This window comes from Lemur catta, chromosome 3 (genome assembly GCF_020740605.2).
Source record: "Lemur catta isolate mLemCat1 chromosome 3, mLemCat1.pri, whole genome shotgun sequence".
NCBI classification, from domain to species: Eukaryota; Metazoa; Chordata; class Mammalia; order Primates; family Lemuridae; genus Lemur; species Lemur catta.
Genome location: NC_059130.1, coordinates 110,227,800 through 110,252,724, shown reverse-complemented (window position 1 = coordinate 110,252,724; position 24,925 = coordinate 110,227,800). Strand labels below are relative to the sequence as shown.

Here is a 24,925-nt window from a genome sequence, read left to right as displayed (position 1 = left end):
GAGTATTGAATTTTCTCAAATGTTTTTTCTGCACCTATTAAGACGATCATGTGAGTTTTGTCCAGGTAGAGGTGATAGACAGATCACATTTTAGATCTGAGTGCTGCTAATTTTTCAGTGCCTTAATGGTGAGATTTCAGGCATGGTAATTAGCCAGTGTGGGGAAAGGGGGTTGTTTCTGGGGGTGGGAGGGCAATCAGCTGGGCAAACATGTGCTCCTGGCATTGGCCAGGACAGCCCCTGGCCCTCAGCCTGGGGGGACCAGAACCACAGTTGGGAATGAACTTCACAAAGCACAATAAAGATAAGACACCCAGAGTTACAGTTTAATGCCCAATTATCACAACACAATGAGGATTACATGGTGCTCAGCAAGGCAGGACCAGGGCAAGACCAGGCCAGAGGAAAATGACCCGTACAGAGTCCCAGCACAGGGACCAGGTTCCCTCTGGCCCAGCTCACCCTCCAGACAAATGTAGCATATACGCAAGCCTTCATCTCACCCTGGAGCCAGCAGGCTGGCTGAGCTTGTGGCCACCATGGTCACTGAGGGTTCTCGTGGGAGAACAGGGTCCCAGAATGCAGTGGGGACCTCGGGATACAATAACAAGAACCAGAAAGCTGCTTCCAAACAACCCCAAAAGGTTTTCACTTCAAATATGCTAAGCCACACAGCACTCAGATTCTAGAGCACCCACCCAAACTCTTTCACTAAAACTCTAAACATTGTGCAGAACTGAGGCTGAGAACACTGGGGGAGGGAAAACAAGTCAGAACCATCTAAAGCCTGTTTTATGAACTTCACGTCCCTCTTCTTCCCTGCAGCCACACTAGCCGACTGACTGCATTACTGTGGAAAAGGGACACTACTCTGGTCCACTGTTCTAACACCTTTAACGGGGAGGGACTCGGGAGCATGTCCCCAGTGTTGGGAAATCTCTTTGAATCTCCAACTCTACTGAACAATTTAATGCTACTGGGTTCCCTGGACCCCCTGAGTCTTTGATATCCCTGGGGACACGGGTGAATTGGGGGCTGCTGGTGGGGCTGGGAAATTTCCTGGTTGAAAATTAAAACTAGTCTTCTAATTTTAAAGCTTACCCGGCCCCTAAAGGAAATACCACCCAAAATGGCATCCTGAAAATACTCTATGAAACTTGGGAGGTTTCAAGTGTTGGCAAGAGGGATGGCAAGAGGCATGAGCTTGTTTCCCACACCAAGCCTGAGGCTTAGCCTGGGAGGCCCAGCCTGTCAGCTAGGCCGGGTGTGGAAGGGACGGCACAGGAGCAGGCAGGGGCGGCTGCTCACGACATAGGCCGTGGGCCTGAGGGCAGCCCCTGTCTAGCCCTGTGGATGGGCATTTGGGGAATGCACTTGAATTCCAGCCAGACACCAGCGTTAAACTCATCCCCGATGGGTCCTGCAGGCCTCTTCTCCCTTTTCTCCAATTTAGTTCTAGGAGAAAGCTCCAGACAGAGCCCAAGGCAGGAGAGTCAACCATCTCCATCTTCAGAGATGGCACGTGGCTAAATGGCAGCCCAGAGGAGACCCCAGAACAGCAATGCCATCTCCAGCCCCACTCGCCCAAGCAAGACCCCATGCAGAACCCCCAGGCCCCACTCAAGGACCAAGGTGGTCCCAGGACTTCAACATGGGCTTCTAATGAGTCCCCCATGAATATCTGGGGAGGGGAGACCAAAGGCATTTCTGTAAAGTGTATAAAAACAGGGCTACCTGTTTATAGAGCGGGGGCAGCTGTGACCTGCTGACTGTCCCTGGGAGGGGGCTAACCTGGGGGCCCAGGAAGGTAAGCAGATGTCCCCAGCTGGGCATTAGCTCACATGGGGCCGCACCCCAAACAAGCCCACCTCACAAACTCCAGACACCAGTCAGCTGACGAGCAACCCAACAAAGCCAACTTCGTATCTTAAACCAACTTAATGCTACAAACTTAAAAAAAAAAAAGTGCTACCCAGCTGAGCCCCTGAGGAAACCTAGGTCCCTGAGGGTGGGTGGCAGGCCTCTCAGACCACCACCCTGCTGCCTCTCCCCAGAAGGCACAGTGCACCCCCAGCCCAGGCTGGGTGGGAGAAGAGCCGACCCCTGGCCCTGCTGGGCTGCAGGGACAATGTGGGATGCTGAAGACTCTGGGGGGACAGCGTGAAGCCGACAGACCTTCTCAGGACCCCGGGCCTGACAAGGTCACAGGAGCCCATCTCCCCATTAGCTGCCAAGAGCTGGTCTGCCACGAAGACCCCTCCCTGTCACCCCTTCAGCATTCTAGTGACAAAAGAAGCAAACATGCCACCAAGCCCTGGTCACCTCTGTCCTTGGGGTCTGAGTGAGAGCCGGGGGCAAGGGGAGGTCCTTAAAGAATCATCCCTTTCAACAAACATGGCAAAAAAATCCTCCCAGGGAAGCGGGGAATGATACCAGCAACTATGGGGGGGGGAGGGGGAGGCTTTCAGAAGTTTCTGGTTTTAATCTCACCCTTCTCTGTAACGGAGCTGCCTCTGCCTCCAGGACCAGGGCGAGGCAAAAATTCTGAGGCAGAGTGCCTCCACATTCCGCCTTCATTCTCCTCAGGACCTCCTCTCCGCCGACTGCCTGGAGGATCAATTTTACGTTCTGAGGCGAAGGAGAGGTAAGAAATTCCACAGGAGCCTCAAGGCCGCCCGCCCTGGGCTGGCTCCCTGGAACCCCCTCTGGGACGAGGAGACCAGGGAGAGGGCTGGCGCCTCAGCGGGCGACGTCAGCCGAGAGCAGGGGAGAGGGCAGAGGGCCCGCAGCCGCCGCTAGCTCGAATCAGGAGTCCTAAGTGCAATTAATAAGTAGCATCAGGCAGGCTGACGGCCCTCGGAGACCTGCCCCCACCGCTGGGGGGAGGCCCTGGGATGGCAACAGTGACAGGTGCCCGTGGGCCTGAGGACAAGTCTTGGTAAAAACTAGAACAATCTCCCTGCTAAAACTCAGGGAGGACAAACAAAACTCAATCTAAAATAAATACAAAGGCATTAAGTGCTTCTTGGTAAGTCAAGGGTCCTAATTACCCCTCAAAAGGAGGTAGCAGGGCCATTCCTTGGACTTGGTCACCTCACCTGCCGTCCTTCCTTCACTGAGAGGTCAGAGGTCAGAAGACTGGGGGGGCCTCCCCAGGCCCAGGTTCCGTTGGAAGGACAGGACCCAACCCCTGATACGCTCCTCACTGTATCTTCCGCATCCCCCCAGACAGCCTCTGTCAGCAGGGAGTCGGGAGAGGAGAGGAGACCCCACGCCCTGAGGACAGCACCTGGTGTCCAATGTCCCTGAGCGGGCAGAGGGCCTGCCAGTCTGTCTGAGGAGGTAGAGACAGGGGCAAGGCTGCTAGGGGTCGATTAACTCAGTTAATCAACAGGTCCCCAAGGTCGTAGGAGTCAAAGAGGTCGCTGATCCCCTCGCCGCCGTCCAGGCCCCACAGGTAGTCATCCTGGTCCAAGGGCGGGGAGAAGCAGATCAGAGGGGAGCTGCACGTCCCGGTCGGGGACAGGAACTGGTCCTCAGTCTGCTGCAGGAGTGGGTGCGGCAGCTCCAGCATGCTGTCAGTGGCCTCCAATGGGACAAGGGACGGCGGTGGTGGCGGTAGTGGTGGTGGCGGCGGCGGTGGCGGGACCTGCTGGGGAGTCAGCTCTGGCACTGGAAACAAACAGACGAAGGTCATGCCTGGCCCTGGTGCCCAAACCCCTCTGGAGCTGAAGCCGGGCCTCAGCGCGACTTCCAAGGACAGACTTCCCGTTCTCCAGACAACTGGGCACCCTTCTCTCCTCAGCCTGCCCCACACAACGGCCCAGGGACACCTCCCTTTCCCAGCACCAACTCCAGCAACCTCCTATCCTCCCTTCTCCCCTCCCACCTCTCCTCTTACAGTGGGTAGGTATCCTGCTCTCAAAATCCACCCCCAGCTTCTACACCCACCCCGCCTCTTTTCACCTTCAAGGCCCTTGCCCCTCAGATACTTTCCTCTTTTTCCTGTATCATCCATTTCTCTCACTCTACTAGACAATTCTCATCAACACACAGACATACACTAATAACCGATGTTTTTAAAAAGCATCCCCCCCTAAAGGACAGTCCTTTCAACAAATGGTGCATGGAAAACTGGACATCCACATGCCAAAGAACGAAGTTGGACCCTTATCTAAGACCATACATAAACATTAATTCAAAATGGATCAAAGACCTAAATGTAGGAGCTAAAACTACAAATCTCTTAGAATAAAACATAGAGCAAAAGCTTCATGACGTTAGATTTGGCAAGGAGTTCTTGGATATGACACCAAAGGCATAAGTAACAAAAGAAAAAATAGACAAATTGGACTTTACGAAAAAATTTTAAATTTTATACATCAAAAAACAATATCAACAGAGTAAAAGGAAAACCCATAGGGTGGGAGAAAATATTTTTAAATCACATCTCTGATAAGGGACTAATATCCAGATATTATAAAGAACTTCTAAAATTCAACAACAAAAAAACAACCAGATTCAAAAATGGGCAAAACACTTGAATATACATTTCTCCAAAGAAAATAAACAAATGGCTAATAAGCACATGAAAAAATGCTCAACATCACTAATCATTAGGGAAATGCAAATCAAAACTACAATGAGGCCGGGTGCGGTGGCTCATGCCTGTAATCCTAGCCCTCTGGGAGGCCGAGGTGGGCGGATCGCTCGAGGTCAGGAGTTTGAGACCAGCCTGAGTGAGACCCCCATCTCTACTAAAAAATAGAAATAAAAATTATCTGGACAACTAAAATATGTATAGAAAAAAATTAGCCGGGCATGATGGCGCATGCCTGTAGTCCCAGCTACTCGGGAGGCTGAGGCAGTAGGATCGCTTAAGCCCAGGAGTTTGAGGTTGCTGTGAGCTAGGCTGACGCCACGGCACTCACTCTAGCCCGGGCGACTCTGTCTCAAAAAAAAAAAACAAAAACAACAAAAAAAAATTACAATGAGATATCATCTCACATCCACTAGGATGCTATTACCAAAAAACCAGAAAATAACAAGTGTTGGCAAGGATGTAGAGAAATTGGAAACCTTGGGCACCGTTGCTAGGAACATAAAGTGGTATGGCCACTATGGAAAATAATATGGCAATTCATCAAAAGATTAAAAATAGAATTACCATATGATCCAGCAATTCTACTTCTGGGCGTATTACCCACAAGAACTGAAAGCAGGGTCTCAAAGAGGCATGTGTACACTCATGTTTCACAGCAGCATTATGCACAATAGCTAAAACATGGAAGCTAGCCAGGTGTCCATCGACAGATGAATGGATAAGCAAAGTGTGCTATATCCATACAATGGAATATTACTCAGCCTTAAAAAGGAAGGAAATTCTAACATATGCTACAACATGGATGAATCTAAGCTAAGTGAAATAAGCCAGACACAAAAAGACAAATACTGCATGATTCCACTTTTATGAGATACTTAGAACAATTAGAATCACAGAGACAGAAAGTGGTACAGTGTTTGCCAGGGACTGGGGGGGAGGGGAGTGAGGAGTTAGTGTTTCATGGGGACAAGAGTTTCAGTTTTACAATATGAAAAGAGTTCTGGAGATGGAAGGTGGTGATAGTTTGCACATTATGAATATATTTAATACCACTGAACTATACACTTAAAAAGAGTGAAGATGGTAAATTATGTGTTGTGTGTATTTTACCACAATTAAAAAAAGTGTACCTGACCTTGTGACCCTCTCCAATTACCGGCGCATTTTACTGCTTCTTTCATAGTGAACTTTCTCAGGAGCTGCCTGTGCTTGCCCTCTGCCTCCCCATTACTACCCGCTCTTCAACCCACTCCAGCCTGGGGTCCGTCCCCACCGTGCCACTGAACCTATGATCTCCACGTTGCTAAATCCAACGGTCAGTTCTCTGGCCTCATCTTATTTGACCTTTCAGCAGCACATGATACAGTTTTTCACGCCCTTTTTCTTGAAATGCCTATTTCACTTGGCTTCAGATGCAGAGAGCCTCCTGGATTTCCTCTTACCTACCTGCTTCTCCTTGGTCTCCTTTACTGGTCCCCCTCCTCTTCCCTGCTTCTAAACCTGATGGCCCCCGGGCTCCATCCTCAGACGCTTCTCTCCTCTGGCTGCACTCCTCCCCAGGTGATCTCAGCTGGCCCCGTGGCTTTAAATCCCCCTCTAGACATGCTGCTCCCAAGTGGACACCTCTGGCATGGCCCTCACCCGTGAGCTCCTGTCCTGTGACATCTCTACGTGGATGGCTAAGGTAGATCAGAACTCAGCACATCAAAACCAAAATCCTGGTCTTCCCCTAAACCCACGCCTCCCCTGTTCTTCCTCCATTGCGGCTAATGAACTACCACCCGCTCAGGTGCCTAAGCCCAAAGGCTCAAAATCATCCATAATTCTGCCATTTTCCCTGCATCCAACCAACATCCAATCCAGGAGCAAGTTTGGTCAACTCCACAACTAAGTAAATTCTCCAGGCTGCCCATTTTTCTCAGGTTCTGCTGCTGCAATCCTGGCCTAGCCCTGTCCACCCTCACCTGGATCACTGCAGGAGCCCCCTCACCTGCCACTTTGCTTCAGCTGTCACCCCTTGCAGCCTGTGCTCCAAATGAAAAGCCTTCATGTCTTCCCATTGGCTTAGAATAAAATCCAGGTCCGACCAGGGTTGAGAAGCCCTGTGTGATCTGGCACCTGCCTACCTTCCTACCCCGTCTCCCACCTTCCTCTCACAGCTCACCCTCAACTTTCCAGCCACACTGGCCATCAGCCATTCTTCTGCACTCCAAGCTCATTTCCACTTAGAGGTAAGACAGTGATTTTCCTACACAGGCACGTGGAATGGGGCACCAGAAATTAGCCTGCCAAATATGTCCTGATGCTCAGAATGCCACCATTTGAGTCATCCCTTAAACCCCAATGAAGAATTGTTTTGCCTTTTTTGGTTTGTTTATTTATTTATTTATTTATTTTGGAGAGACGGGCTCTCTATCACCCAGGCTGGAGTACAGTGGTGTCCTCATAGCTCACTGCAGCCTCGAACTCCTGGGGTCATGCAATCCCCCTGCCTCAGCCTCCCGTGTAGCTGGGACTGCAGGCACAGACCACTGTGCTGGGCTCAAGCACTGTTTTGAAAATCCAGCCGGGTGGGGTGTGCTAGACTGCCGGATAGACTGCGGGCCGTGTAACTGCTTGATCAGACTGGCTGTGGAACCGTGGGCAAGTGGCTTCATGTTTACGTGCCTCCATTTCCTGACCTCTGAAAGGAAGATGATAACTACGCCTACCTCAAAGGGCTGATGAGAGGATTACACGATAAGTGCACGTCAAGAAACCCTGTTGGGTCTGCATGCTGCCCTTGCTAATAACATGAACTGCCCCCATTCACCACGGGCCAAAGCGGGGGCGGGGGAGGCTCTGCTGTCAAGGGGAGGCACGTTCATCCCCCTCAGATACTCAAGCAGCCCTGAGGGATACAATGCTGTTACCCTTATTTGCAGATGAGGACACTGAGGCCCAAAGAAGTCAATTAAACATACTTGAATGAAAAAAAAATCTAACGTTTGTTTGGCACGCTGCTGGTGTTACAGTAAAAGACCTGGCGTGGGAGCAAGGAGGACGCGGGCTGAGAGCCCGGCCCCACCTCTCACCTGCTGTAGGACCTGGTGCCTCGGTTTTCTCATGAAGGAAAACGATCCACCTGGCTGAGCTGCTGGAAGCAGTAACTGATAAAACACACGTGGAAATCACCGCTACAGGTCTCTCTCCCACCGGTCATCACGTCCAGAATAGAATCACCTTTTGCAGTGTCTGTCTCTCTACCACCCTCTGAATGGCTGTTACAATTTCTGTATTTCCTAAACCCACACCACGCCTGGCACAGTAGGCGCTCCGTTCACATAAGCATTTTAAAAAAAACTACAGGCCGGGCACGGTTGCTCACGCCTGTAATCCTAGCACTCTGGGAGGCCGAGGCGGGTGGATTGCTCGAGGTCAGGAGTTCGAGTCCAGCCTCAGCAAGAGCGAGACCCCGTCTCTACTAAAAATAGAAAGAAATTATCTGGACAACTAAAATATATATATAGAAAAAAAAAAATTAGCCGGGCATTGTGGCGCATGCCTGTAGTCCCAGCTACTGGGGAGGCTGAGGCAGTAGGATCACTTAAGCCCAGGAGTTTGAGGTTGCTGTGAGCTAGGCTGACACCACAGCACTCACTCTAGCCTGGGCAACACAGCGAGAGACTCTGTCTCAAAAAACAAACAAACAAACAAACAAACAAACAAAAAACTACATTCACGCCTGGCACAGTAGGCGCTCAGTTCACATAAGCTTTTTTAAAAAAACTACGTTCATGCTGTATCAGCTCCTGTAACCCACTCAACATGCATGGGGAGATCTTAAGTGTACCCATTTTAGAGATTAGGAGCTGAGGCTCAGAGAGGTTAAAGTGACTTACCCGCAGTCACCAAGTCACTAAGAGGTGAGGTACAGGTTTGAACCCAAGTCTCCCAACTTCAAATCCTGTGCCATCAGCTACCTCAGAATGTCAGCCTAGAGGGACGTTAGAGGCGACCCTTATTCAAACCCCTTCCATTACAGATGAAGAAAACTAAGGCCGCAAAGGGTTAGCAATTCCCCTGGTGGTGCCAGAACCCAGGCCCCAAGACTGCAGCGGCCTCCTCTGCGGGCCTGGCCTCTGGCACTCAGACCTCAGAATGGCTCTGCTTCAAGCCAGAACATGGAACGTGTGTGTACACTTTCAGGAAAACTCCCCCTCCACCCTTCAGCAGGGACGACACTGTGAGGCCATGTGGCAAGCGTGGAGGGGGCAGCCATGGCATGAGACCTGGCTTCTGGGCTGGCCCTACCGACTGCTCTGGGAGCCTCTGCTCGTCTCTGGGCCTCAGGCTCTTGATCTACAGAACGGAGGTAAAAACTTCGCCCTTACTTTCGCTGTGGGTCAGCCGCCTCTGCCCACAGGCTCAGAGGACAGTACAGCTGAAGTGAAAGTGGCTCTAACTTTGGAGAGCAGTGTACATGTTGACAGTTCAGTGAGGAGGCAGGGCAGGAGGAGGAGGGGCAAAAGGGTGGGGCACAGGTCTGGGATGGGAGATAGGCACCGGGGAGGTGCCCAGAGGGACAGATGGCTGGCACAGGGAGAAGCTCTGGTCTCTGGATGAAGCCAAAAGACACAGAAGTCACTAGAAAAGAGATGGGAGTCTGGGCTCTCGTCCCAGCCCTGCCATCAACTTGCTGTGTGACCTTAGGGAAGCCACTTGCCCTCTCTGGGCCTCAGTTTATTCATGTGTAAAAAGAAGGATTGCATTAGATTAGGGGTCAGCAAGCTTCTGTAAAGGGCTGGACAGTGTTTTAGGCTTTATAGGACACTCGTGGTCTCTGTCACACAGTTGCCTTCTTTTTCTTTCCCTGAACAACTCTTTAAAAACGTAAAAACCATTCTTAGCTCATGGGCCATATAAAAACAGGTCAGATTTGGCCTGCAGGTAATAGTTTGTCAACTTTGAGTTAGAGAAATAGAATCTAGCCTGTGTTCTGCAGAACCCCCCACCAAGCCTCTTCCATCCAACCAGTTTTAGCTCTGCCTTTGTTTAGATGCCAAGGTTCTACTTAAAGCAATTCTGCTGCTAAGAAAACAAAAAGTGGAACCACAGGCCTACCCAGCCTTGAAGAATCCTGCCAGTCTAACCCGACGTGTGATCCCAGCAAAGGGCAAAAACCCTTCTGGAGGAGGTGCCCTTACAGGCTCCCATTTCTCTCCTTCCGGACTCCTACCCGCCTTGGGAAGCTCTCAAGGGCTTCTGCCTCTTGGCTCCCTGGCAACTCCCCCGCACTGCTTCCCATCAGCTGTGGCCAGCTTTGAGCTGCACCAACCACCGCCCAGCCAGGAGCCCTTCCTTGATTTGTTTGGTGCCCTGTGGAGAGAGCACTGGGCTAGGAGCATGTAGACCAAGGTTCAAGACACGGCTCTGCTGCCTCCCAGCTGGGAGACCTTGGCAAGTGACATCACCTCTGTGCCTCAGTTATTCATCTCTCAACTGGGAGTAGTAAGACCTACTTCAAGAATTGCTGTGAGGCGTCATGTGATCATGGATGTACCTGGTACATGGTCGTGGTTCAAAAAACCTTAGTTATATATATATCCTAAGAAAGTTTTGAGCTCTCCTCAAAAAACATATAGTTTCTGTTTACCGAAGGTTTACTGAGTGCCAGGAGCTTTGCTGAGCAGTTGTTCCAGGAGTAGCAGTATCATGGCCATGGCAGTAATAGTAACAATAGCAGCCACCAGTTACTGCCAGGCACTGTTCCCAGTGTTCTACCCGTATTAACTCATCAGTCTTCACTACCTATGAGTTAGATGCTGATAATTACTATGTCCAACGTATAGATGAGGAAATTGAAGCAAAGAGAGGTGAAGTCCTTGTCCGAGGTCCCGGAGCTGGTAAGTGGAAGAGCTGGGATTCCAATTCAGGGCCTGCTCTGCCCCAGAGCAGCACCAGCCTCCCAAGGGAGGCTTTATGAAGCATAAAGTGCGATGCACACATGTGGGGAGGATGAATGTACCCCTGGATGCTGGGTAGACAGTAGGTATCCAATAAATGTTGATGTGGAAGAGAAAACTAAGGCCAATGGCTCTCCCCACCTCCTGTCCCTCTGGACAGGCGGCCCTACCTGAGGATGCTGTGGGTTCCATGATCCCAGGGTGGGTGCTGCTGCTGGGCTGGGTGGAGTCAGGGCTGGGGCTGAGGCTGGACGTGGAGGGGAGGGGCTCCTTGGCAGGACTGTCCGGCTCCTGCACCTCCTCTGGGCACAGGTAGACTTCAATGGGCCCTTGGGTGCTCTTGAGATATATCTGCAGGTTCTCCTGGAGGAGGAAGAGAAGCCAGGTCATGGCTCTGGGCAGCTGGACACTTCCCTGTGGGTTGGTGTGTATGGATGGACACAGGCGGCTGCTGCTGTCCACGTGCACAAGCTCAACCCCTGAACTGGGCACAGGCCTGCTCCAGCTGGCCTGCGGTGGACTCTGCTGTTCCTGCTGTCTGGCCCCATGTCCCCTTCTTTTAAGGAGAACACCTTGATTTTCCTTTGGGGAATCACTCCTCCCCCACTCCCAAGTCATGTAGCTTTTGGGGGCAGCACCCTTCCCCAACTCCTGCAGGTGACTTGTGATGCAGCTGGCAAAGTCAGAGTGACGTGAGTGGTTCAGGGTGGCACATGGCTCAGGTTGATCCAACCTGCATTAGGCCCCGCACTTTTGCTGGACTTGTCGGAAAGGGAAGCGCCTTCCCACTGGGGTTGTTGAGCTGGTATCATAAAAACTAACTCTGTCACTGCAAGGGGAGAGCTCACCTGGGAATAGAGTCAGCACAGAGGAAAGTAGAGTGAGAGATGGAGAGTGTGAGATAGACCTGAAGTCCCAGTTCGAGTACCTACATCCAGCTGCGCCTCCAATCTCCAAATCTATCCCCCACCCCCACCACCACCCCTGGGACTTGTCACTTGGTTCCCACCACCCCTTAAGCCAGATGGACTTGGCTTTCTACTTGTAACCAAGAGTCCTGATACTTGGCCTTCCCACCCCTGCCTCTTCCCTACCACACACCTACAATTTAAGCCATAACTGACTATACACATGCTGGGGATACAAGGTGAGCAGAACATTCTCCTGTGAAGCTTACACTATAATAAATCATGTAATCGTGTAACCATACCAAACATATCCCAGCAAATGGAAATTAGTGGTGGGAAAGCACAGGTAGTTAAGAAGTCTAGGGGTGATCAGGGAAGGCTTCCTTGAGAAAGTGGCATTCAGGTTGAGACCTGCAGGATGAATAGCAGTAAACCAAGCAGAGAGAGAGAAGAGCATTTCAGCTGGAGGAACAGCATGTGTGAAAGTCTTGCACAAGGAATGAGCTTAGTGCGATGGGGAGACTGCAGACAGGTCAGTGTTGGCATGGGGCATGGGACAGCACGGAAGAGGAGGTTGTTAAGGTCAGCTGGGGTCAGAGCACCGCAGGTCTTATAGGAAGTGTTAAGAATTTTGAACTTCAATCAGGAGAGCATGGTCAGCATGAAAGGGTTGTGTGAGTACTGACATTGTTGTGTGTGGGCACATGTGTGCATGTGCACAGGAACCCAGGGCTGGTGGGACGCAGAAGGAAACCAAGAACAGAGGTCTTCTCAGGCCAGTACTCAGTCTCCATTGCCTTTTCCTGTTTGTGCCATTTCTGCCCAGGTTTGAAAGCCACCAATATTGCCATGGACACCAGAATGGACCCAGGAAGCCTGGGGCTGGGCAAGGCCAGGAACAGAGTCTGCAGAGCTGCCCGGGGATCCTCCCAACCCTGCTTTTCACGAAATACTTCCCCTCTCACCTCAGGCTTGTCGGGCACTTCCAGTCTGGTCTGTGGAGGAGCCTTGACAGCAATCACTGTTTGCTCCTTAAAGTTGCCAACAGCACGGATGTCCTGGTAAGTCACGTAGGCCAGTGTAGGAGCAGGAGAGTCAAGAAAAGGGACTCTCTGGTCAGAATTCAAACCCCCAGCCTGCCAGGCGTGGCCTTCACCCACCTCTCCTAAGCCTCTGAAAATCACTTTTTCACTCCTTGTGCATCTTAGACATAACTGGCATCTGTAACCTGTTCTTTTAATATAAACTAACCTTGGATCCCTTCAGAAAGCAAATGAAAAAAAATGCTTCTATAAGCTTTTTATGTAAAGGCTTCATCTCTCAAACTAGATCATTAGCTCTAAGAAGGCAGGAAGATATGTTTTATTTCTTTATATTTCTGACAAGGCCTAGAATCTTTCCAAAAATACAAGGTCAAATCCAAAACCCAGTTAGACATGAAACCATTTGGGAAAATGTACAAAAGAGCCTTAGTAAAGCCCATGCTCGCTGGCCTCATCATTTCAATCCTAGGAATTCAAACTAGGAAAGTAAGTAAAGATAGGTGAAAATGTTCTATATACAAAGACAGTCATCTGTATGCTGCCTATAAAAGCGTTATCTTGATCTAAATAACCATTCTAGGCCTTATCAACAAACCAGCGTACAGTCTGAATAGGACAGCCTCAAACCATTAAATATGAGGTTGAACCATATGAAATTGCTTATTTGTAGGTAAAACGTGGTCAAATATCAGCAATTTCATGTGGTCAACCAAGTGGTTAGGAAAGATAGGTAGTAATAGAAAAATGTCTATGGTAATATACTAAGTGGAGAAAGGCAGGATAAAAATGTTATGGTCAGCGGGCACACAACTGTATTTAAGTGACACACACCCTGTGTCTTAAGGTAGGTAGCTCATTGTTTCTTTTTTCTCCATTTTCCAGATTTAAAGACACGTACTTGGCTCATTTTTAAGTAGACTGTAACTTAAATAGACTTGAGAGGAAAACCCACTAAGGAAGAAACAGGTGCCAAACCCTGAGTGTGAGTTAGTCCCTACAGGGAAGTACTGCGTCAACTCAGGATGGACATAAACAAACAACAGGCCCCCCCTCCTTGACCCCCTGCCCCCGCCAAGGAGGATATCTCTTGTTGGCCTGGTCCTCAGTCAGGTGCTTGAAGTTCAGGGAGCAGCTCTGGATGAGCTGGTCCAAGGCCTGCTCTGTGCTCATCAGCTCCTTCAGCTCCTGCCCCAGCTGTTGCTGCTTCCCGGGTCGAGTGGGGTCTTCAGATATTCCCCTGCCTCTGGGAACAGAGAAGCAAGGACCCCAGTGTCAGTCTCAGTCCACATCCAGCGACCCCAACCCCAGGGCTGCTGTGCAGAGCTGAACAAATGGTGTGGGTGAGACTCCAGGAGGAGGCCCTTAAAATGGTCTGTGAGGGTCCCCCCCTGCAACCCCCCCCCACAGTCATGCAAATCGGTGGTCATGCTTAGCTCCTGGGGAACTGCTAGGGCTTGGAACTTGAGGTTTGGGGGTAGGGCTAGGGAGAAGAAACAAGTTAAGGCCTGAACCCACTTCTGGGGGGCTCTCAACTCTGTCTATCCCTATGCCCCAACCTCCCCTAGATAGTAGGGAACTGGGGTGATCTCAGTCCTGACTCCCCTGACTGCATTCTCTTAGGGATCAAGCCAGGGGCTGCAGGTCTGCTGTTTAAGACCTTGCAGAAGTGGGGAGAGGAGGCTGGAGTACTGTACCTTAGAGCTGGAAAGAGTCCGGGTTATTCCTACTTAGCTCTCAGGGGACTTTCCTAAGCTAAAAGAGGGAATCTTGGGATCCCTGACTCAGGAGGAAGAATCTGGGGTACTCTTAGGCCTTTATATCTCCTAGAAATCTTTCTCCACCCTCTCCCCAACCCACCATTACTCTAGCAGGTACTCCCGCTCTTCCACCCCCTCCTCCACCCCTCCAGAAAATACATCGGCTGCGCTCCCAGCACATAAGCCTTTTGGATGTCTTCGCTCTCAGCCCCACGCCTGACACTCACACCTGGCTATTGCCCCTGGCTCCGCCCACAGCAAAGCACCCACTGGACAGGGCCACGGGCGCCCAGGCACTCACACCCACTGGATGTTGTTCTTGGACTTCTTGCGGATGAGCTGGATGCCCTCCAGCACGTTGGTGATGTCGTAGATGCGCCGCTTCTGCACATCCAGCACCTCGGCCGCCCAGTTCAGGTCCAGGACCCCATCCTCGGACTCACTCAGGAGGTAAATGAACTTCTTGGTGAGCAGCCCCAGCGACGTGTCATACCGTGTCTTCTCCCCAGGGGACTTGGGGGCTGAGGAAGAAAGGGGCCCAGTCACAGCTCAGGGAGGGCCAGTCCTTGGAACTTCTTCCACTGACCTGGACCCACTAAGTACCACTCTTCACTGCCCTTCACCCCCCCCACTTTCCAGTTTACAGAGCACTGTGAGGCAGGTGTAGGTCACCACCATTGTCCACAAAGGGAACCTGATACCTAAGAGGCAAGGTGACTTGCTTAAGGTCTCACAGCCAGGGGACAGTGTCAGAACCAGAAGCCCAGCGTCCTGACTCCTGCTTCAGAGCACCCCTCCACCACAGCTTAGGGCAGCCACACCACCACGCACAACTGTAACTGCTTACTGTGTGCAGGTCACCGTTCTAATGCTTTCCATATACTAACAAACTTAACACCCTACGTAAGGTTGGTATACAACCATCCCCATTTTATAGATGAGAATACTGAGGCACAGACAGGTGTAACTTGCTCAGCTCATTCAATTAGAAAGTGGCAAAGCTGGGATTTCAAATCTAGGCAGTTTGGCTCCAGAGTCTTCTTTCTTAACCATTACCCTATCCTGCTAGTTATACGTCAGGAATTTGGAATGAGGGTGGGGAGAGAATGACAAGCCTGGATTCAAGAACACTTTTATTGACACACACTTGCTTTTTCATGTTTAGCCCAGTGATTATCTAAGAAGCATCAGTCCAGCAGGGTAGGTTCATGAAAAAGCTCCCTTTCTCAATGAGGTCGATGTTGCAAGACCTCATCTCAGCTGCAGCATCTTAAACCACAAGGAGACTTTTGCAATCGTGTGACTTCCAAGTCATATAGCAATTTAGTGGCCAAATAGCTCTGGAACCTCAGTTTTAGAGTCTCAGATTCCTCTGGAAGGGGACTTTAGAATCCCTTAACACATAGATGGCGAGCATTTGGCATACTGCTTTGTCAGGTTTGCACCCATGGCAGACATTACTAATCGATCGGTGTACTTTTTTTCCGCAAGCCATCATGAACCTGAGGATCCTTCAATAAAGTGATCTGCGTGGCCTCTACCAATCAAATGGAGAGGAAACTTCTTTGCCATTCCTGATCTAGCTGTGTCTCCTTTTACAGATGAGACAACTAAGGTTCACAGGTGTGAACAGTCAGGTCGGGGCAGAGCCTTCTTCATTGTCTCCAACCCCCAAAACTAGTGCTCCTCCCAAACACAGCTGATTACACTCCCACCCTAACCAGGATATTGACCGGAAATATGAAGAGGCACCACCTGGGCAGCTTCTGGATCTAAACACCTCTGAGGTGGCACAGGCTGGATTAACCCAAGCTTTGCTTCCCTTTGAATCACTTATTTAGCTCTGTCTGCATGGGGGAGAAAGACCCTGGTTATCCCCTGCTCCTCTGATCTGGATTTTCTCTTTTACAGAAGTTCACATTGAACTAAATCCGAAAACTTTTTAGAACTAGTAAGCTCCCAAATGGAATGCTGGTCTTCACGATGAGATCACGAGAGCAGTGTATGGCGTGGTAGTAGTGCCGGACGTACGTGTCACTAAGTAGTGCCTGATTCGACTTGCTAGCTGTGTGACTGGGCAACTCAGGCTGAGCCTTAAATTGCCTCATCAGTAAAAGGGCGACAGTCCTACCTACTGGGCAGGATCAAGTGAGAGGATACCCAGTAAGCTTGTAAACCAGAAAGTGACACAAATATTACTCCTGACGGCTTGGGCAGGGCTGCTGCCCTCTGTGCCTGCCCTGCCCCCCCGCCCCCAGATGCGCCATCAGCACCGCTTACTTTTGGGGCTAGGGAGGCCATCCATTCTGATGCACTTCCCCTTGGGAGTTCGGAATTCAGGGACTGCAGGCCTTCCGATCCCCTCTAGGTCCAGCTTCCTTTTGGCCTTGGAGAGAGCGGGGAGAGAGAGGCAGAGTTTGAGAACCATTCTTCTTTTAGCCTTTCCCTGACCTGGGGACCAAAACACGGAGGCCACGGGCAGCCACCTGTGCTTCAGTTGACTACCAGTCCTGGTGCAACACCGCTGTACTTGATAAGGAAATATCAGTGACCTGAGAAGTGAGCTTTCAGGGGGAGGAAGTCCTGTTTTCTGAGGGGCAAATAAAACTCCCATCCATGAGCCGGGTGTGGTGGCTCATGCCTCAGGAGGCTGAGGTGGCAAGATCACTTGAGCCTAGGAGTTTGAGGTTACAGTGAGCTACGATGGTGCCCCTTCACTCCAGCCTGGGCAACAGAATGAGACTGTCTCAAAAAACAAAAACGTCATCTGAGGCCCAGGCACTTGAGACTCTACCAAAGCCATTCTGGCCAAAGGCTCAGGGTTCCTCCCCACCCCCAGCCTACAGGAGGATGCAAAGAGGAAGCAGTGGGCGGGGCCTAAGCCACATCAGTCTGGAGAAAGGCTCCCCACACAAGCAGCTGGCCCGCCAGACCCAGTGCCCATCATAGCCCCACAGCTGGCCCTTATCAGGGTGGGGCCAGGCATCCACCCAGACTCAGGGGACTTCCTGGCTCAGTGCCACACCCCAGGGAGGTGCCCACATTGAGAAGCAGTGCAAACATCCCCCACCCCCATGTTTGGGCTCCAGCGCCTCCTGAATAGACTCCATTTGCCATTCTTTCTATGCCGAGAGGGGCAGACAATGAATCCTTCCCCTGTGTCTTAAGGACAAGCAGCTGAGGCCCCTCTTCCCCTCCCCCTCCCTGTTCCCGCCAAGCTTGGGAAACACCTGCTGGGGAAATCAAACCACAGACCCATCTGCTCCTCTCCACCCATCGCCACTCGGCCCCAATTAGGCCGAGAGCTGCACTGGCCCGGAAAGGGCCTCTCTCACAGTTAGGGCGGGGCAGGGCTGGGGCACGGGGTCACAGGTCAGAGACCTGGGCTCGGGTCTCCAGCTCCTTCGCAAGCTTGCCATGTGACCCGGGGAAATGCTTCACATCTAGGAGCCTCAGTTTCCTCTTCTGTAAAATGGGGCAGAAAATACCTACCTCAAAGGGCTACTGTTAGCATTCAAGGTCATAATGTCTCAGCCTGTGGCTCAGCACACAATAGGTATTCAGGAAATGCAGAGTCCCTTCTCTAAAATCCAATCTCAGCTCCTCCTGGATACACCCTTCTGGAGGTCATTGAACCCATTTCCTTCCTTCCCCCATGCCCCAGGCCCCCAGTCCCCTCAGACACCCCTACCCTGGCTTGGACAGAGAGGCCTATTTTGACACTTGGTGGTGAGGTCATGCTCGGCAGGGCTGAGACTTCTAACCGCTGCTTCGCACAGCTGGGCTGACAGGTGTGATGGCTGGTGACAGCCCTTCCTGCTGTCAATTCCCCTCCCTCCACTCCTGCCCTCCTCCAGGAAGTCTTCCTGGACCGACTTGAGGATCCTGAATATAACACTGCTCTCCTCTACCCCTACCCAGACCCAGACAGATCCAAACACCTTCCTGCTCATTCCTCTAGAGGTCTCTCTTCAATATTCCTTTTCTGTCCTCCCAGATGGTAAAATCCTAGAATCTAGGGATCTAGCCCCACCCTGTCACTAAAAAAGGCCCAGTCACTTGCTGAGACCTTCCAGATGCCCTGAGCCATGCCGCAACATTCATCACCTCACTGAATCTTCCCAACACCACTAATCCCCATGGTGCAGCTAAAGTAACTGAGGCTTGGTGAGCTCCAAGGCCTTTATCAATCCTGATCAGGGGTGTCCATCCCAGTGTTCTTCATCCAGCCCTCAGAAAGAGCGCCAAGGGCAAGGAGAGGAAAGGGAGTTCCACCTGAGGCCGAGGTGGGGCAGCCCAGAGTCTCACTAGCCACACCCACCTCCGCCACCAGAACACACCAGGAAGAACCTCATTATCTGGGAAGGACCTTGAACGGAATACCCATGCTGGGCCTATCACATAACAGTCCTGCAATGTCAGCATTGGCAATCTCTCTTGGCACATAAGAAGTGGAGACTCAAGGAGGTTAAGCAGCATGCCCAAGGTCACACAAAAGGCAGAGCCAGGATTTGTACCCAGGTCTGTCTGACTCCAAAGCCATATAGCAGGCTGCCTCAGCTCTGTCCCACACACACATTTCCCCAGGATTTGCTGGAATTGGGGCCAAGGCCTGGCTGTGCCCACCTGCCCCCATCACTACATATATACATACACACAGCCCTCTCCCTTTTCTCACTCTCCCTCACCCTTATCCTTTGCTCCCAGGGTCCCTAAGCAGCAAAGTTTGCCCCTCAAGATGCCTCCCTGACACCTTTGGGCGTTGCCCAGAGGAAAGTCGGCCTATGGATTGGCTGAGCCTGCAGAACTGAGGTGGCGGAGGACAAGCCCAGGAGGATAAGCATCACGGAAGAGGCTGAGCACAGGCCTTGGAGTCAGACCGGCCTGGGTTCGCATCCAGGCTTCCCCCCTTCTTAGCTGGGAAGTCAGTTGACCTCTTGAGCCACCTGTAAAATGGTTATGATCCTCTCCACCTCTGCTGAGGATTCAGTGAGACTGTGCAGCCCACAGCCAGTGCTCCTGCAGGGGAGCTGCCAGCACTAAAACACTGGGGGCACCAGCACAGGGGAAGTTCAAGGGTAAGCAGAAAAGAGATAGTGATGGGCCAAGGAGAGCAAAGGTCTGTGGGCACACCCAGAGGCTGGCTTGGCTCTAACCTGGACCCTCTAGGCAGCCCCTTTGGCTGGATCTCAAAAGTCTGGTTAGGATTCAGGCCCACCCTGCCAAGCCCTAGGGAGAAGAGCGCAGCTCCTTCCTCAGGCAGTCCCAGGAGAGGAGTGGGTCAGAGCTCCCCAGGCACAACCCCCTTACAGGCAGCAAAGTGAGGAACCTGGGGCTCGGAGAAGGGGAAGTGACTTGCCCAAGGTCACCCAGAGAGTGGATCAGGTCTCTCCTAAGCCCCAAGCTAGATGGTGGGGGCAGGAGCAAACATAAGAAGTGAGCATCACTTTCAGATCCCAGCTCTGCCGGCTGAGTAGCTGGGATTCTGACCCTACATTTCCTCATCTGACCTACCTCATAGAGTTGTTCATTAAAATGTCTATTTTCTTTCATAGTTCTCATAAGAAATTTGGAAAATACAGACAAATTAAAAGGAAAGGGGAACCATGCTGAATTCCACTGTCTTTGCAGGTTCTTGCCAGGATGAAACAGAATAATGCTATGTGCCTGGCCAGAGTAGGGACTCAACAAAACAGCATCCCTTGAGCCTTCTCCCGAGGGTGCTGGAAAGAGCACTGGACAGGGAGAGAGGGAGCCTGGGTTCTGGCTTTCATTCTGCCATTGAACTTGGTTGCCATCCCTGGACAGTGCCTGAGGTCCCTTTAAACAGTAGCTCCCCAACAAATCCTGCTCACCCTGCACTTTGCAGCCTGGCCACAAAGCAAGCAGCCACACCCAGGGTTGGGTTTGGGGCTGCTCCAGGTCACACCCTTGTAAAATGAGTAAGCAGAGGGCAAGTCTGCCCACGGGGCTGGGCCCTGGGAATCTGGGGGACTGACAGGAAAGGGAGCTCTGAGCCTGGCAGATCTTTAGGGTGGTCTAGTACAGGGAGATTCCCCTACTTCTTGGCTTGTGACCCGGGCAAGTGACTTTACTTGTCTACTCAGTTTCCTCATCTGCAAGATGCCTCATCCTGGGCATCTGGACCAAGATAATGAATGTGAAGAGTGCCAAGCAGTGCCTGGCACACGAGAGGCGTTCAGTAAAAGAGAGCCATTCTTGCTAAGATCACTGAGCCCCTCTGGGAGGGAGGTATGGACAAATGCACTTGGGCTCCTTTGGGAGGGTTCAAAGCAGTTCAAAACCACAGCTGTTACTGAAACTTCATGTCTGAAAGCAGCTGGCCAGAGGAGACATTGGGCCTGCCACCCAAGCCCTCTTCCCTAGGGCAACCCAGCTCCTCAGTCAGGCAGTACTGGGAAAAGTCAAAGCTGCCTAGAGAAGAGACTACTGATTACTTGCCTTGTGGGGAGGGTCACTCCATCCCATCTTCCCGTCTAACCTTAGGTTACATACCTTCCCTGAGCCCGCTTCCTCCTGTAACACGAAACTACTAATGCTGTCTACTTCACAGGCTTCAAAAATATTTTTGGCTTTAAAATGCTGAACACAAGATACCCAGTCCCAGTTATCCTCAACTGCTTGACCTGTAAAATGGATAATAGCACTCCTGCCTATTGCCCACCTAGTTGGAAATAATGTGCAGGAAGGGCCTCTGGGAAGGTTAAGGCTTTCAACATGGGCAAAACCTGATTCCAGTGGCAGGGCGTGGGGGCTCTGCCTGAGGATCCGTGCTCACTGACTGGCACAGGTCCCACCAGATGCCTCTGGGGTGGGGGGAGGGGGGTGATCTTATCCATGCACCCAAACTTATTCACCACACCCACAACTAAGCAAATCAACAACATCCCCATCTCCCTTCCCTGGAGCCTGGAGCCTGTTTCCAAAACCAAAGACCTGGACCTGGAAGTGACCAAGATTAGCTAGCCCCACAGCCACCCCTTGCACATATGCATTTTCAAGAAGAGGAAACTGAGGCCCAGTCTGGGGCCAAGCCTTATCCAAGGATACACAGTAAATTAGTGGCAGAGTCAGGACCAGAAACCAGGTTCCCCACTCCCCCAGGGCTTTTCCCACTCCACCCCCACCCTAAAGTTGTTTCGATTCACACAGGCTCCCAGAATTCCACTCCCACAAAACACACCCTGTGCCAAGGAAGGCAGCCTGGTGCCACCACACTTTGGGCCCTCTCTGGCAACAGGCCTAGGGGCTTGAGGTGGGGATAGTCAATCTCAACAGAATCCCATGGGGCTGCCCACACTTGTGTCTGCTACTGGCTGTCTAGGACGGAAGACTGGGCCTGGGAAGGACCTGGGGACAGATGCTAGGGAAGGAGTTGGCTAGATGGGCAATTTGGAGTCTGTCCAAGCCAGACTGGACCTGAGAGACCCACTAGACCCATCCCTCTGTCTTAAAGTCCCACAGTATCCCCGGGCCCATCCCTGTGCCTGGAGGATAGCAGGTGCCCAGTACTGGTTTCTGGGCCAAACAATGAAGGAATGAATGAATGCCAGTTTGGCTACGTGGACTTCCCCAAGATCACATCCAGGAACAAATCCAGTGCTTCTTCCAGCCCATTCCAGTGGATGAGATTATTTCATCCAAAGTTTGAAAATGAAGGGGTCTTCTACTCAGATATTGGGGGCAGTGGGTTGTTCTGTTCATTTCCCCCCTCCTCAAAACTCTACCTGCTTCATTCAAACTGGGATTCAGGCGCCCCTCCCTCCTTCCCCATACCCAGAAAAGCACAGGGGGATGCAGTAGGGGTTCCCAGCATTACCGGCAGCCGGCCTGCCGGCACGCATCGCACAGCTTGGCTCTCCGGTCCGTGGGGAGTGGCGTCGAGGCAGGTGCCCGGCGCCGCTGCGGGAGGCACTGTCTGCGGGTACAGCGTGGTGTAGTAGGTGGTGGTGGCCGGGCAGAGCTGGGGGCTGCTGAGGTCAGGCGGCCACAGCTCGGTGGGGCTCATCGCGGGCACCCCCTTTGGGGGCTGCCCAGCAGCAGGAACCAGGACCCGGGGCCCTCGCAACATGGCGAGTGCGGCGCCCCTCCCCAACCCGGCCTGGCGCGCCCGCGGGCACCTGCCGGCTCCAGAGCCTGCAGCCGCTCACTCGGCCCGCGGCATGGCGCAGAGGCCGGGAAGCCGCCAGTGGCCGCCTGCGGGCCAAGGCCGGACCCTCCCCTCCTGGCCTCGGGCCGAGCTGAGCAGCGCTTGGAGATCGCCGGGAGGCTGCGGTGGCGGCACTGCCAGGGGCTGTCCCGCCCTGAGGGCGGCTGCGACCTGGGACGGCCCCGCGCCCCCGAAGGCCTCGGCGCCTGGGGTCCGGCCCGCCCTGGGAGGGGGTCTCCCGGGTGTCTGCGAGCTCGGCGGAGGCACGATGCGTTCGGATGGGGAAGGGGGGTCCCGACTGCACCGGCTCCCTCTCGGCTCGCTATCTAGTCTCCCAGCCTTTCTCTGCCTCTTTTTTTTCCTCTTTTTTTTTTTTTTAGCGCCAAACTGCGTGCCGCGAAATTCGGATCTCCCGCGGAAAACGCCGCGCTTTGGTTGGCTGCTGCAACAGGTACAGGCTCCACCCCCCGGAAAGGACCCGTCCTCGGGGCGGCGATTGCAACACGAGCTTCTCTCACTCCTTAAAGGGGCCGCCGCACCTGCTGTCAGTGTTGGCGAGCGTCTCCGGGGACTAGCAGCTGGAGAAACTGAGATGGGGGTGGTTCCGGGATGCACAATGCAGAGGCGGTCAGAGCAGTGCAGAGTGCGCTGATAACTGGGCCCAGGTTCCCTGGGGGTCGGGGGAAACATTTTGGTGTGGAGTCCTGACCCGAGCTCAGACCCAGCATTGCATTCCCCAGGCCACAGAGCCTTTTGTTAGTTTGCTTTGCTGCTTAGCTAGCACGTAGGCATTGATATCCCTTTTCCCGCTAAAATGAAGGCCAGGAACCTGTTCCCTTTCTTGGCAGGGGGTCAGGGCGGAGCCTAACATTTATACCTCTTCCTAGGGAAAACTAACATCTATTCAGCACCTACAGTATGCCAAGCACCCTGCTAGATCATTACATGTGTTGTTTTATTTAATTTACTCCACCAGTCTTGGGAAGAGGATGGTGACCCCGGTGGTAAAGATGGAGAGTATAAGAGGCTGGTTAACTTGCCCAAGATCATAAAGATCCCCTGATTCGAGATCTGGCAGTCAAATCTGGGACAGTCCAGCTCAGAGCTCTTGTTTATTCCAGTCAAGTGTTTCTCCCCAACACTCACAAGTGGTGCCCTGCCCCTTGCAGGCACAGCAGGGGTGAGGGTCCAGAGTGCAGAGCTCTGCCTTGTTCACGGTTGTATTCTTAGGACCCAACACTCAGTAAATATTTGAACATCTCCAGGTTTTTCCTAAACAATCTTTTTGTCACAAGAGTTCCTGACTCATTCAAAAACCTTCATTGCTGATAATCCGTTTACATCCCTCATCTCTCTAGTGTAGACAGGCTCAGTAAAGCCACCTTGAGCAGTCAGTGGCAGAGCTGCTTAAAGCTGCTACTAGATTCCACGTCTGCAAATTACTGCCCTGTGCTGTGCGATTTTTATGCAGGTCTGAGCCTTGGGATTCAAGGCCTTCCAGAATCAGCCCACAGCTTAATACCTCATCAGATCAATCGTTGATAAGGTGGCAACAATGCATTGTGATTAACCAACAGCCCTGGATTCACACCCCGGCCCTGCCCCTTTTCTATTAATAGCTATGTGACCCAGGCAAGTTTTATAAACTCTCTGAGCCTTGATTTTTCTCATCCTAATAACTCTTTCCTCATGGGATAGTGGGGAAATCTCATGAAGTAATGCATGTAAAGCTTTCAGCACAGACCCTGGTTCGTAAGAAGCCTCCAGAATTGGCAGCTGTTGTTATATCTCTGACTTTATCTGCAGTGCATAGACCCCTTTAGTCTAGTCTATGTGTCTTACTGGTCCTTTGAGGCCCAGCTTAAACCTCATCTCCTCCAGGAAGCTTTCCCTGCCTGCTTCCTCTCTCAGCCACAGTAAGTACCTCTTGGCCACTTTGGACACTTTGTGTTCTGCCTCAACAAACAAGGCTTTGTTTTCATACCTTTTTTATCAGTTAGGTTCTAAGCTCCCTCAAAAGTCTATGTCAGATGCCTCTTTGAATGCCCCTCAGCATCTAGGGCCTGGCTTGATATGTAGAAGGTGGGTAATAAATATTGATTATGATTCATTCATCTGCCTAGAAAAGAGTAGCAGAAGTTAACGAGCTCTGAAATCAGAAAGTCAGGAGGCCCTGGTTAAGTTGCTGTCTACTTCATAGCTGAGTGACCCTGGACAGCTGCTGCTCCATCTCCCTTAACCTCAGTTTCCTCAACCATCAAATACAGATAATAATACCCCTCAGCCTATTTCACAGGACATCAGAGACATTATTAAAATGACAGTGGTGATGGTGATCACTAATATTCACTGAGAATCTACCATGTGCTGGGCTCTAAGCACTTTATCCTGAGCATCTCTTCTGACCCTCACAACACTGCCCTGAGACAGGCACTATTATTATCCCCATTTTACAGAGAGGGAACCTGGAAGGAATTGTGGCAGAGCAGGTTTGGGGAA

General features: G+C 51.9%; 1 protein-coding gene across 2 annotated transcripts; it reads right to left on the bottom strand.

Annotated features, from left to right (window-relative positions):
• Window positions 1-305: 305 nt before the first annotated feature.
• E2F2 (E2F transcription factor 2) lies at window positions 306-22,760 on the bottom strand. Of its 2 annotated transcripts, none has more exons than XM_045546037.1 (7): window positions 22,097-22,760; window positions 16,537-16,642; window positions 14,558-14,777; window positions 13,584-13,742; window positions 12,422-12,536; window positions 10,719-10,911; window positions 306-3,672 (listed from the first exon to the last, which is right to left on the bottom strand). In XM_045546037.1, the coding sequence occupies exons 1-7, from the start codon at window positions 22,346-22,348 to the stop codon at window positions 3,380-3,382; spliced, it is 1,338 nt and encodes a 445-aa protein (XP_045401993.1). In that variant the 5' UTR covers window positions 22,349-22,760; the 3' UTR covers window positions 306-3,379. The 2 variants fall into 2 exon arrangements, with proteins under 2 accessions (XP_045401993.1, XP_045401994.1); XM_045546038.1 differs by having other exon boundaries at window positions 14,564-14,777.
• Between the last annotated feature and the right edge of the window lie 2,165 nt (window positions 22,761-24,925).